Genomic DNA, 15544 nt, shown 5'->3' on the forward strand with positions numbered 1-15544 from the left:
TCTTTTTTACATTATAGTCGTTCTTTTTTTATAAGATTTAAAAAAAATGCCCCTCTTCTCTTTTAAACTATTACAATTCTGTTGTATTTCGAATTTACTATCATACCTCCGGGGACGTTACAACACTGAACTTTTAAAACAGATCAACTCGCTTATTAAGATGAGAGGAAAACTAAATTTTACTAAGTGTAAGATTGATTTCTTACGCCAATGTGATCGTAAATATGTGGTTCCCGGTTATATTGGCAGAAGAATAATGAAGATCAAATGTCGTAATTCTTTGCACGTCCAGCGTGCTTTTCTAAGGGACGAAATTGTGTTTTTTCACAATAATCTTGGATACCTACGTTTTAAATTTCTATCTTTATGGTTTGTCGTTTGGAAACATCTAAATTTTTTGATAAATTGCGTTTCTCTAGATTCTTCTCCAATGGTTATATTTATACTATTAATCGTTTTACTTTAAAATATAATACATTCCTGGAACGGCTTGTCTCTAACAAATTTGGTTCTACGGCAGTTTCTAGTAATCATATCTTTAACCTGTCGTCTCTCGTCCTGTTGGACCTAGACCGGTTCGTGTTGTCTGGTGGGCTGGGTTTTTGTATTCCTCCTACTTCTGTTGATAAAATTAAAGTCTTTAGCGAAATTGAAGTTTTACTTGCCCAGTTAAAAAGCCATTCACCTACTTCCGATGATGACTTATCTAATTATAAAAACTTGCTTATTGATCTGGCAAATCGATTCTGCAACTCCACGATCGAGTCCGCTTCTACCTGGCAAAAGAATAACTTTCTAGTAGCTAAGGCCCTTAAATCACATCCAGATATTTATATCTCCCGGCCAGATAAAGGTTCTGGTGTCGTTATCCTTGATCGGACTGACTATTTGTCTAAGTTCGCGACAATACTGGACAACACCAGTAAGTTTATTAAATTAGGTGACCTTTCTTTCGACGATACCCTTAAAATGGAGGTTAAGCTCCAGAAATATTTTCTTCACCTCAAGAAGCGTAATTTTATTTCAAACGAGGTATACCGCAAAATTAGACAAGTGGGATCACAAAGACCACGCATGTACGGATTATCGAAAATTCATAAGGTAGACGCCCCCCTACGTCCTATTTTGTCGATGGTCGGTTCGGCGCAGCATGAATTAGCCAAATGGCTTGTAGAGATCTTACAGGCAGTTTCAAAACATTATTCGAGCCATTGTGTTTTGGATTCTTTTGAATTTTCTTTCCGTATCCGAGACTTAGAACTGAATAGTTCTAATAATTATCTTGTGTCTTTTGATATTTGTAGTTTGTTCACAAATGTCCCCTTGGACGAAACTATTGACATTTGTTGTGACTACCTATATCGTGGCCCTAAATCGTGTCCCCCCTTCCCTGAACCGGTGTTTGTTGAGCTGATGGAATTAGCCACGAAGGCTGTTTCCTTTAGCTTTGACAACCTGATTTACCGACAAGTAGATGGCATTTCGATGGGTAGCCCCTTAGGTCTCATTTTGGCTAACATTTTCGTAGGGTTTTGGGAAGATCGTCTTTTTACTAAGATCTCCCCGCCGTCTTTTTACACGCGTTATGTCGATGATACTTTTGCCTGTTTCTCTTCACATGACGACTCTGTAATATTTTTGATGTCTTAAATAGCTTACATCCAGCTCTCCAATTCACTATGGAATGCGAAGTCGATCATTCCTTACCCTTTTTAGATGTCATTGTATCCAAAGATTATACGGAGTGTTGCTTTGAGACTGATATCTACAGAAAACCCACCTTTACAGGCCTTTACATTAAGTGGAACTCTTTTACTCCACTGAAGAAGAAGATCAATCTCATTAAAGCCCTTATCCACCGTGCACTTATGATTTGCTCGACTTCTAAGTTAGATGCCGAATTAGAAAAACTACTTAATATCTTTCTTGATAATGGCTACCCCCGACATATTTTTAGTAAGGTAATTTCTAACAAGGTCGGGGACTTTAATACTAATAGATTTATAGGCCCTTCCCGGTGTCCGATTTACCTAAAGTTTCCATGGTTGGGTTCAGCAGGTGATAACATCATCAAAAATATTGTTCACCAGACCCATAATTGTTTCCCCACCACTTTGGTCAGCCCTGTTTTTACCACTCGGAAATTCTTTTCTTGCTGTCAGAAAGATGCTTTGCCCACCATTCAAAGTAGTCTTGTCGTCTATATATGTATATATATGTATATTTGACTGGCGTAAATGAACATTTAAAATTAAAAAATGTTTAAATTCGACATTATTTCACGCAGTTAATGGTAACCGAATGGATTAGGTCTTCGCTAGATCGAGCCAGAGATGTCTCGTCATGCGGGGTTCGAATCGTTCGACTGGTATTAATCGTGACACCCTGCACTGAAGATTCCCGAAAGGATGAAACACTAGTGTCTATAGGTATTTAATAATTATTATAGTAAAAACATAATTATATATATATATATATATATATATATATATATATATATATATATATATATATATATATATACAGTCATATTTTTCTATGATGCGCAGACTGTTTCAATCATAATTGATCTCCTCAAGCAAGAAAAAATTTGAAAATTAAAAATTTGAAAAACTTCTTTTTAATTTTACAGGAGAAAATATATTATGTCTAACGTGTAGCATGGTTAAAAGATCTTATAATATGAAGTTAAAAGCTTAACTTTAATGAGTGTCTCCAGTTAAGAAAAGAAGGATGGTTATCAAAATTTTTTGGTGATGATGATGTATAGAAATTACAGGGAGAAAGTTTTAGAAGTTAGGAAAGAAATAAGGATAGGACAAGAATAAACATGACGGGGATAGACGATTGGGTTAGGAAACTACGTATGGAGAAAATAGAATTTTAATTAAAATGGTTAATAGTAGATAAAGTCAGAAACTATTAACCGAGTAAATCAAAAAGACCTAATCTATGCCTCCAGCAAGTTAACGTTTTTATTGACATTACTAAATTTAAACGATTTTCACTTCCGACAGCTTCGTAGCGTTGCTGTAGAAGTTCACGTTTTCCTTCACTTTCTTTTCCGCCTTTGGGTTCGAAACACCTTTTTTTATTTTTATTTTACATCTAAAAACACCAGGGCAACGCCGGATGCCAGATACCCCCGCTAGTATATCTATCTATCTATCTATCTATCTATCTATCTATCTATCTATCTATCTATCTATCTATCTATCCATGACATGTATAATAAATGTATTTGTTTTGTATGTGAATAACAATGTTTCTATCTTGAAAATAGATTGCTATGTTTTTATGAGTAAAAAATAAACGTTGCTTTGAAATAACTCTAAACAACCATACCGTGTTGTCTACTCTTGATTCGGAAAACATATACATATGACATAAACCCCTGTTCGACATAAACATTCCCGAGTTCGACAAGATACACCTTAAGAAGGTAGGAGGTTACATCGACCGATTCGTTTTGAAAATCACTCTCAAGATGAGTGTGTTTCATGATCCTATATTTTTATTGTCATCGAAGTCTGTGAAATCGCTCATTTTTCTATCAAGTCGATTGATTGCCTGCTTTTGGGGAACCCATCGCGGTGTACCGGAAGGAAACTTCACATGCCTCTACGCAGTGACTTAGTCTACAATACATTGCATTCTACATCCATTGCTTTCTCATAGTGTTGAAATATTGTTGGTCAAAATGATAGTATTAGGTTGAGAAGAAAAGTTTTGCAGAAATTTAAATTTTTTAAATATTGATTTCAAGTGATGTATTTTCATATTAGTTTTTGTTATAATACCTTTACTTTATATATTATTTTAAAGGGTGTTTTTTTGCTCTTATCGGTTAAATTACATCTTAAATTATGTCTTCTTTTCAAAATGTTAGATACAAGATCTTTTTTTTTACACAGTGATCACCATTTATACAGGCCCGGAAGCCACTCAGGGATAAGGGTTATTGCAAGTACAGTACGTTAGTGTGGAGATTTGATGAAGTGTTTACTTAAGGGGGCGGTTCAATAGGAATTGTTAACGGTTCAATAGGAATTGTTAACGTTGTAGTAAAGTTGTAGTCCGGTGGGAAGCAGGCAGACGGAACAGAGTTCCACAGGCGTGCAGTTCTAAGAAAGAAGCTTTGTTCATGGAATCCGCGTTTTGATTTAGGCACAGATATAGAGTGAGGGAAATTTTTCACAGTGGATTCAGCTAGACGGTTGTTTTTCGTGAAAGATTGGCGAGGGGGGACCAGAGATTGGAGTTCAGACGAGCACCTGCCATGGAAATAACGATAAAACAAGGATAGGCTCGCAACGTCTCTTCTGTGGGAGAGAGGTTGCAGGGTAGAGAAAAGGGCATCCCCCACTAAGCCACGAAGTCTATTTTGTACTCTGTCATGTGATGGGGAAAAAGTGAATTCTAAAGAGGAAATTTTAAACAAAAAGTAACAAATATAAATAATGGAAATAGAATTACCTTTAAATTTAATAATTGTTATTGGTAATAAACTAACACTGAGACATTTCAATAGATATATATTGAGATAAACAGAGTATGGTTGATTAAAATAGATTAAATCATTAAATGGGGTAAGGAGTGGCTGGTTACTTTTAATGCATCTAAAACCAAGCTTCTCTCTTTACATCATCAAATTTCTGATCCACATCTGGCATCAATTGAAATGAATGGCTCTCGTCTTCAGGAGGCCTCAAGTTTTGACAAGCTTCTGGGCTTGACCATTACTCCTGATCTTAAATGGAACACGTACATCAAATCTGTTGCCAAGGCCGCTGGAAAAATGGTGGGATCTTTCTATCGATCCGGTAGATATCTCACTGCTGATGCAATTCTCTATCTATATAAGAGCCAGGTACGTCCAAGGATGGAATACTGTTGCCACATCTGGGCAGGAGCTGCTAGAAAGGGCTTGTCCTGCCTTGATAGAGTTCAAAATAGACTTCGTAGCCTCGTAGGAGATTCCTTTTCTCTTCCTTGCAACCTCTATCTCACAGAGAGATGTTGCGAGTTTGTCTCTGGTGTATCGTTATTTTCATGGAAAGTGTTCGACTGAGCTTCAATCTATGGTCCCCCCTCGCCAAACTTTCACAAGAAACACTCGTCTAGTTGTAAACACTATCAATAATTCCCCCCCACTCTTTATCTGTGCATGAACCTAAACGTAGATTCCATGATCAAAGCTTCTTTCTTAGAACTGCATGCTTGTGGAATTGTCTTTCGTTTTCCTGCTTTCCGGCTGACTACAATATGGTTGTCTTCAAGTCTAACGTAAATAAGTTCTTGATGAGCCGTTCCATATAAGTTATCAAATTTACCAAATTTTCATTACTAATGATTACTATATTGTCCAATTTCTACTGTACACTCTGTAACCCTTATCCTAGCTTTTTGGCCTTGATAATGTGGTGATGCCTATATATAAAAAAAAAAAATAAGAATATCAGTTTGAAATAAAATAAGTGAGAAATTTAACCTGGATTGCTATGAAGAGAATAATGTGAGAACTGCAAGTTTAAAACTAAACATTGACGATGAATAAAGACAACAATCTAAATAGTGATTTAAAAATATAAAGAGATTTCGATAAAATTATAGATTAATAAATGTGGGCAAAATCGAGTTATGTCCCTTACACGTTTTCAATAAACTGATTGATATGGGAAAAATTAAAATTACAAAAATTAAAAAAAAGTTTAGATTAAGATGAGATTAAAAATGATGGATTTAACTTTAAAATTAATTACATACCCAGTATGAGGTGAAGATAAATGTTAACTAAAATTTTATGAATAAACCTTGGAATTCATAGTTTTTTTTTAAAATGGCAAGTAAAAGAGAAAATAAATATAACATGTAAATAAAAATGTATACGAAAAAAATTGGGAAATGAATAGTTGGACATATAAATAGAGACTAAAATCTGAGAGGATTAATAATTATAAAAATAGAAAAACATTAAAAAATTAAATGGATATAAAAATAAAACATTGTAGAAATATCATCTAAAGATAAGAAATACGAAAATGAAGTACTTACTCAATCCGAAAGGAATCGGAAAAAATAAAGAAAGATATAACTAAAATAAAACAAGATTGAACGAGGTGAGCCCAAACTGCTTGTTCCCTTAAAATAGAGATTATATATAGATATATAACAAATGTATTTTGGTGTCTGAAGAGTAGCTATTTTTGGAATATTTTTAAATAATATAATATTTATACTTGTCAAATGGTTAGGAAACAATTTCAACACATAAGGAAATACACCATATGATGTTCTTATTTTGTATTTTGTTGTCTTGAGTTTTGCAAATATATCTATATATAAATTCGTATAACTGTTTGTTTGTTTGTTGGCTTGTTCAAGGGTCATTACTTTATCATTTCATTCATTCCTATATATACTACGATTCTTACAAAATATACGATTAAGAGGTGACCTCATTTGATTTAATAAAATAGCGATGTTAATTATTGTTTATAGTGAGAGAATTGTTTTAAGTATTCTATTTAAGTTTATTATTTAAATTTTATTTATATAGATAACATATTTAATTTAATTTATTTTTACAGACATCGATTTTCATTGAATTGAATTATTTCCCCTGGACGCTAACTTTGTTCTTTTTTTTTTGTTGTTTTCTTTTTCGGCGGATATTAAAATAAAAACGTTGAAGCATTACTTTTTTGGAATTAGTTTGAATAAAATAATTTCCGTAATTTCTACGTTGTAGCCCAGTGGATTGTTATTTTTAAATAAACAAACAATCCAATTCAACTACGATTCTTTATTTAAAACAAAAATAAAAAAATCCTTAATTTACATTTTTACCAGCATTCTTTTGAAATCGTAACAGCTATTTTTTTTTTAATAACGCAATAAGTTAGAACTCATCATTTTTATAAGATAAACATAACACAACGGGCTGAAATGCTAGTATATATATATATATATATATATATATTTATATATATATATATGAATATATATATATATATATATATATATATATATACATATATACTAGCAAAAGTACCCGTCGTTGACTGGGTTCAAAAACAGCCAACAGAAAATGGACTCTGATTTATGAGAGTACGATAGGTTATGAAAAGAAGGAAGGGTTGTAAAGAGATAGCTTCGAATTTAGGGGTATCAAAACCAAAACAAAATATGATGAAAGTAAAAATAAAATAGATAAACTCCATAATTTATTATACCATACCTGTTCACACTGAAACACTTATCACAATATTCTGTGGATCTATATTAAAAAAACCTTGTTAAACTTTGTGACATATTTCCATTCTATGGAGGTCAGGCGCGAACGAACACCCCATAATTTTATTACACCATATTTATTCAAACATAATTATCAAAATATACTTACGCAGATAGATATGAAAAGTCTTTATTAAAATGTGTGCCTATTTCCATTCTATAGAGGCCAAGCGCGCACGCAGACCCCACAATTTTATTATACCATCTCTATTTTAGTTAAAACTTACTATTAGTATTATTATGTACATCTATATCAAAATACTTGTAAGCGTTTTTTGTTTTTTAATTCTTAAATTTTTTATTTTCATACTTTGTAGACCAGGCGCGTACGCAGACCCCACAATTTCAATGAATCATCATTATGTCAAATCAAACATACCCATTCCTGTGTCTCGATACATGTTCTATCATTATATGTGATGAGTTTTCTATAATAGTCAACCATATAGGAGCCTATTCGTGACCAGAAAAACACACACACACACACACACACACACACACAGACGTTCAGCTTTATATTATATATATATATATATATATATATATGTATATATATATATATATATAAACATGCTCACATCCCGCTGCTACAAATAGCCACTTGTTTCAATCAAACAAACAAGTGGCTATTTGTAGCAGCGGGATGTGAGCATGTTTATATAACAATAAACAAGTATTATCAGCTCTTTTTATTGAGCACTATCTAACAACCTCGTTGAATTCATTAGTCCATGCTTTTGAATATAAAAAACCCGAGTATATATATATATATATATATATATATATATATATATATATATATATATATATATATATATATAAGTTAACGTGTCTCTGTGTGTACATTTCCCAACGAAATAACTCTGCCAATTTTCAGTCTACAGACTCGAAATTTGATATACCGAGTAGTGAGATTTGGGAAAATCTTTGTGATCGGTTGTTCGCCAGAAATTTGGCTTTTAAGGGGTAAAAGTTAAACGATTTGACCTTTGAGAACTCTACCAAATTCCTCCGCCAATTTTTGGTGTAAACACTTGAAATTTCAGATATAGATTTCTTGGACATGGATCTAACTTAATAACTTGATTTGAATATAAAACAATTTATGTTAAGGGGTCATAAGAGGAGTCAAAGTTTAAACAATTGACCGATTTTTTGCTCAACATACACATTCAAACCTGGACAACGCCAGGTTTAATTGCTAGTATATATATTAAAGTGAAAATGTCTGCCCCTTTATCTGTCTGTGTACTTTTCCCTATACAATAACTCTATCAATTTTTAGTCTACAGACTTGTAATTTGATATTCAGGGTAGTGAGATTTGGGAAAATCTTTGTAATCAGTTTTCGGCAGAAATTTGGCTGTTAAGGATCAAAATTCAACGATTTAACCTTTGAGAACTCTACCAAACTTCCTCGCCAATTTTGGGTCTAAAAACTTGACATTTCAGATATAGGTTCCTTGGACATGAATCTTACTTAATAACATGATTTGAGCCAAAAACAATAAATGTTAAGGGGTCATAATAGGGGGGGGTTAAAAAATTTGACCTCTGCGGTCTCTACCAAATTACTCAATCAATTTCTGGTCTAAACATTTGAAATTTTACATAAAGGGTATTCAGAAATAGGGTAAGCTTTTTAATCGGCTGGGATCGAAAAATTGAGCTATAAATATAAAAATCTATGTATGTATGTATGTCTGCCTAAATTTTCGACAGAGGCGACGGATTTTCACAGGATCAGTATTGTTTTGAAGTTCCTCCTTTCAGACGACAAATACCGAAAAAATAGCTAAAAACATTAATTTATTCACCCTCTACTGGACACTTTTCTACAGGGAGGGGTCGCTTTTTACGCCGTTATTTTCGAAAGTTATCCCCTCTTTTCGATTGTCTAGCCTAAATTTAAACCTACGTCACTTCCGGTCTGGCGGTGGTCGTAACACCAAAGACGTCACGTTTTTTTTTTTTTTCACTTTCTTTTCTTCCTCCGCAGTACGGGTTCGAGCCTTCCTTCCTGCTAACATTTTTTTGTGCAACACACACCTCCAAACACTCGGGCAACGCCGGGCACCCATGCTAGCATATATATATATATATATATATATATATATATATATATATATATATATATGTAAAAAGGAAATGAAGAGAAAGCGTTGCTTTAATGTGTTCCGGACAGTCTGATGTAGTGTGCTGGACCATACTTCAGTGAATACTCCTGCGAATGTAAATGGTGTGTGTATATATATATATATATATATATATATATATATATATATATATATATATATATATAATACTAGTATTTATTGATTTTTTTTTGTCATTTTCTCGCATGAAGATTCTGTGATCAAGGCAAGAGTTTCTAATGGCGTTGGCAGGATACAGTGCCTTCAAACGATTACATTTCTAACAATTGCAATTTGCTCACGATTCTGAGCTGGTCGGTCGCTCAGGAAAACGAATAATCGCTTTTCGAATTGTTGTTTTTGCTTGCCTTTTTTTATATTTAACTTTATTCAATGTCACAAACCTAATTTGCGTTAGAAGCTTGACTGTTAAAAATGAACCCTGACATAATAATAATAGCGGGATCCGTATAAGTTCCACAGCGGTTATTTCATATGTGAGTTATTGCTGCTGGGAATTCTAGGGAAGTTCAGCGTGAATAGTGACCCCGCGATATTATTATAGCTCTTTTATTAAAACTGTATAAGTACTTATTTAATTAACCTGCTTAATGTAGTGTCAGAATATATTTGGTTCTGCGACATATTTCCACTGTATGGACACCCGGCGCCAACCGAAACCCCACGATATGATTATAACGTCTTTAGGCAGAATAAATAATACACTTGGATCCTAGCTAAGAAGATATATTTTAGTTTCACGTAAGATCCAAAAGCGACATCATATATATATATATATATATATATATATATATATATATATATATATATATATATATATATATATATATATATGTGTGTGTGTGTGTGTGTGTGTGTGTGTGTGTGTGTGTGTGTAACATTGTGAAGACCGAAGTATATATAAATATATATATATAAGTAAAAATGTGTGTGAGGACACTTCTCAACCTATATACTCAACCAATTTTTGATGTATTGACTTGAAATTTAATATATAGAATATTCAGATATGTGGAAAACTTTTTAATTGGTTTTCATCCGAAAAAATGGTCTACTAAGGGGTCAAAAGTGAAACAAATGATACGAGGGAGTCGTCGGATTTTTATCTGTTTGTCAATTGTTTCACGAATGCGCATGACAGATTACTCATGTTAAGTATAAGTAAGTTTGAAAACATTTTTTGAAAATCGTATCAAGCTAGCCTAGTGGTTATCGTACTTGACTCACTATCTTTAGATTTAGCTTGGGTATTTTTTCACTTTATTTTTTTAATGAATTTAATATGATATTTAATAGCTATGGTATTTCTGTTTATAATAAATAAGAATTCTGCATTAATCAAAATATAATATTTGTGTGTATTTTATGACTGGGAAATGTTGGGTAGCCTGCTAGTAATATATATATATATAAACGTTAGAATGTGTATGTAACCTATATACTCAAAGAATTCTTGATCTACAGACTTGAAATTTTTTATATATAGTATTCAGAACGTGGAAAACATTTTAATAGGTTTCCATCCGGACAAACGAGCTGGTAAAGGCGATTGGTGCGTAGGGATCAGCGGGTTTTTATCTGTTTGCTGTTTCACGAATGCGCATGCGTGAATTGTTCACATAACAGATTCGTTATGTAAGGAATAATTAGGTTTGAAAACATTTTTAAAGGACGTGTCAAGCTGGCTTAATGGTTATCCTACTTCATTCACTGTCTTTAGATTTCGATCTCAGTCGAGTATTTTTTTTTACTTACAAGAAGTGAACTGTTTAGAAAAAAAGCATAATACTCGCATTGGAAAGCTTGTTCTAAGCGTTGTCTATGTTCGTCGGGGTTTCTACTAGCAATTAGGACATCATCCACGTATGCGAATACGAATGGCAGGTCCTTAAAACCTCTGTTAACCTCTGGAAGGTCTGACAAGCGTTTCTAAATCCGAAAGGCATTCGGACGAATTCGTAAAGTCCAAATGGTGTGGTCAGTGCTGTTTTATGGATATCTTCTGCCACTGGAATTTGGTAATATGCCTTCACTAGATCTAACTTGGAAAATACTGTGGCGTTTTGTAATCCGATTGCGAAATCATGAATGTGCAGGATAGGGTATCGTAAAGCGAATACTGGCAAATGGAGGTTGTAGTCCGAATTGCCGCGAAGTTTGTTGGAGCAGACTGAAATAAAGGTATTCACTAACGACACAAAACAGGATATAGAAAAAAGTATTAATTATTAAAACAATAAAATTTACAAGTTTTGCAAAACTTATTGTGTTTGCGGCTTTAAAGAAAGTCGAACTATAAAGTTCTTTTACGTCCAAAGAATTAGACGGCTCTTGTAATGTTCGTATAGGCAAAAAATTTTAGGAGAGGAATTTTCCTACCTGTTGCTTCATGGACAAGCTGTGCTTAAAAGAGGAAGAGACTATTGTTCTAAAAGTGAACCCGATAAACGGGGTCCCTGATTGGTTAATTAGACAGACCCTATTTTTAGATTGTTAGTGTATTAAAGGGAGGTAAGTGGGAATGATAAACCCCTTCTTTTATAATCTATCCGGTACGGTTTGTGCATTTAATCTCCGAAAATCGCCGCAAGGACGCCATGTTGTCGCGTTTGATTTTTGTACCATGTGTAGAGAAGATCAAGCGCTTTTAGACGGTTGGATAATTCCTTGCTGTAAAATGCGTTGAAATTCATCTTTTGCCATCCTGTATTCATCGGGTTTCAAGCGTCTGGGGGTGGCGTAGACAGGTTGTCCATTCGTTTTTATATGATGCTTTGCATTATGCTTAACACTATCTGTGTCCTTGAATGGCTGAGAGAGTCGTGGATATTTTTCAAGAAGCTGACGAATGTGAGTATCTTCGGGTAAGGCAGAACTGATTCGGGTAGACTGATATCTCTTAGTGATACCTTTAATCACGATCTACGTTTGATTGTCCGTTAATGTGTGATTCGTCATGTCTACAGACAAATTGAATCTGGCTAGAAAATCTGTCCCTAATATTGGCGTCTTCACGTTGGCTATGGTAAAAATCTATGAAAAAAAAATCCGTCGCATGCCGAGATTAATGTTTAAGGATTTTTTCTCCATACGTCAGTATTTTTGTGCCGTTAGTTGCTTGGAGGTGGTAAGACTGTGGAGCAATTGTTTGTTTTAACGGCGGTGGTATCACGCTTATCTCCGCTCCAGTGTCTATTAAAAAGTTATTGCCGTGAGTGTTTTCACGAATATAAAATAGACGACCTTTAGTAGAAAATACAGCAACAGTTGTCGTCTCTACTGGCTGGAATATTCGTTTCCCTGTTTCTTATTGTTAAAGAAACAAGGGTAAGTACAACGTCTCGCTTCGGTACCAAATTTTTCATGATAATAACAATATCTCCTCGTTCTCTCCCGTGTGTTGCTTTGACCTTTACTAAGACATTGTCTTCTACAGCTCGGTCGTTTATTGAGTGGGTACCGACGGTCTGTCTGTAGCAAATCTTGTAACTGCCGTGAAAGTTTTTCAAACGTTCATTAAATTCCTTGTCTTTTGTTTGTAACGGTTGTGATTGTACAGAGTTCACTTTGCGGTTCCGAAGATTTTCATGTATTCGGTCTGCCATGTCCACTAGTTTTTCGGCTTTTGTTTCTTTGTATCGTTGTATCGGGCAGTTTGTCCATTCATAGACTCCACATGATGTTTTCTGACATTTTGTTGTCACCCAGTAATGTTCACATATGCCGTAATAGTTGTGAGGGGGTACGATCTCCCAATTCGACCTGCGTGAAGGGATTGCGCAACCTTGTCTCGTTGGATGAGCCCGTCTGTTTCAATATCACCTCCTTAAGCCGGTCGTACGCGTTGTCTTCTGTTACATTCTCCAGTAAATCCGTCACCTCGTCGACGACGTCTGTTGGTAGCTTTTCGGCTAAGCAACAATATCTGATTGTCTGGGACGTAATCCGCTTCGCGTGGAAAAGTGCCTGGATTTGTATTTGATTTTATATTAGTGGGATTGAAGACTGGTATACGCAGTGATAACGTGGCTAAAGGTGTCTCAATTGACGGTGATTCCATTTCTTTCTTTTCTTTTTAGTGGTGTGTGAAAGTGATTTTGAAGCCTTTAAACTGTCGGTTGTTCCGTTCCGAGTTCGGGACGCTTGTTGTTGAGGTCGAAAACATTTGTTTTGGTTTGGTTGCAAACGTTTGTAGTTTTGAGGTCTTTAAACTGCCAAATAATGTCAGAAATTGTAGTGGACCATTGTACGAGGGGGGTTGCACGCTCGAATTTGGTTCAGATTCGTTGACTTGTAGTCGTGTGTGTTTGTTTCACGTTCATAGTCAATAACTTGTAGTCGTGTGTGTTTGTTTCACGTTCATAGTCAATAACTTGTAGTCGTGTGTGTTTGTTTCACGTTCATAGTCAATAACTTGTAGTCGTGTGTGTTTGTTTCACGTTCATAGTCAATAACTTGTAGTCGTGTGTGTTTGTTTCACGTTCATAGTCAATAACTTGTAGTCGTGTGTGTTTGTTTCACGTTCATAGTCAATAACTTAACAATAAATAAGTCAATAATGTCAGAAATTGTAGTGGACCAATGTACGAGGGGGATTGCACCCTCGAATTTCGTTCAGATTCGTTGACTTGTAGTCGTGTGTGTTTGTTTCACGTTCATAGTCAATAACTTGTAGCAGTACTCAGGTCTCATAAGATCTCTTTTTCCACCACAAATAAAATAAAATAAAACGTGAAATAAACGGTGTTTATTTACACAAAAATAACATGTAACAAACGAATCATTTTTTTAGTGTCCAAAATGTGTGTCTGGGTGGACATTTTTTACAAATGTAAAAGTTATTGAGATTATTCGTTGTTTTGACAAGAAAAAGCAGAGAGTGCCCTTTGTTTTCTCAGCGAGAAAACAGGCTTAATTTTTGTGTGTGCTAAGAGAAATAAAGAGGAAGGAAATGTCCTTGCTTGCGGCTGAATATCTGCATTATTCGCGGTGTGTGTGCGTGCATGTGGATAATCGTGTTTTGTCATGCTGGCGGAAAAATGCGTTGCAACGGAGTCGTTGCCGTAAATAGAGAAGTGAGTGAAGAGCGGTAAGCGAAGAGTGAGGAACGCAGAGTGCGACGCTCCGAGTGAGAGTGAGTGAGTGAATATAAGTTAATCGGCTCCCAGTCGATGTGAGAAAAAAAGCTTTGACAATTAAATCCTTCGTTGGGCGTTGATTGGTTGGGAAGTGCATTATTTTGTCACGTGGTATACTTTTAACTACGTCCGCCGAAGAAAACGCATTTTTAAGTTTTGTTCCCCGCATCATTTGCGTGGGCGTATTTAAAAAAAAAAAATCTTTGCGCCTCTGAAATTTTTCTTTTTTTGTGTGTGTGTTTGCGTTCATAATTGGGTTCTTATTCATTTATTTGTTATTTTAAGTACAAGAAGTGAATGCACAATATACAGTGTATCACGCAAGTCCTCATATTTCTGCAGACACTTAAGCATAGTCTTTTATAGCAAAACACTGACATAATAAAAAGTAGTTTGTGTGCAGTTTATATAACAGAGTTAATTAAATTTCCCCTCAAAATCACTTTTAATGGCTATATTTTGAGTTATTTTGAAGGGAAAATATTGTTATATAAGCTGAAATTTGAGAGGTGTACTCACTTTTGTATATATATATATATATATATATATATATATATATATATATATATATAAATGACAACTTCATTTAATCACATCAATTAATCTGTGAAGATATAATTTTATGCGTAATTTTTCAGTATTTACTTCAGCAGTGCTCAATACATAGGCAGAGCTAGGTAGTAAGTTATAAAAATATATATGGCAATTAAGTTACACCGCGTTCCATTCTCGTGAGAATTCGCCAGGCTTATGCGAAAAGTTGTGGTTATCGCGCATTTTTATATTCGCATATGCTATTGAAATGTGTAGCTTACTTGCCATATATATTTTCACAATTCATTTTATATACATATATATATATGTGTGTGTGTGTGTGTGTGTGTGTGTGCGCGCGCGAGTGTGTGTGTGTGCGCGCGGGTGTGTGTGTCAAAGCACATACGCATAGATCATGGA

The 15544-nt window shown here is 34.5% G+C and overlaps 1 protein-coding gene across 1 annotated transcript; it reads left to right on the plus strand.

Moving 5' to 3' along the window:
- The first annotated feature begins 366 nt into the window (after positions 1-366).
- Positions 367-1650, plus strand: LOC145266680 (uncharacterized). The gene has a single exon (XM_080122607.1). It carries the CDS (start codon positions 367-369, stop codon positions 1648-1650), a length of 1284 nt encoding a protein of 427 aa, XP_079978733.1.
- Positions 1651-15544: the final 13894 nt, after the last annotated feature.

Source organism: Euprymna scolopes, chromosome 41 (assembly GCF_053919585.1).
Source record: "Euprymna scolopes isolate OS-2025 chromosome 41, ASM5391958v1, whole genome shotgun sequence".
Lineage (NCBI taxonomy): Eukaryota > Metazoa > Mollusca > Cephalopoda > Sepiida > Sepiolidae > Euprymna > Euprymna scolopes.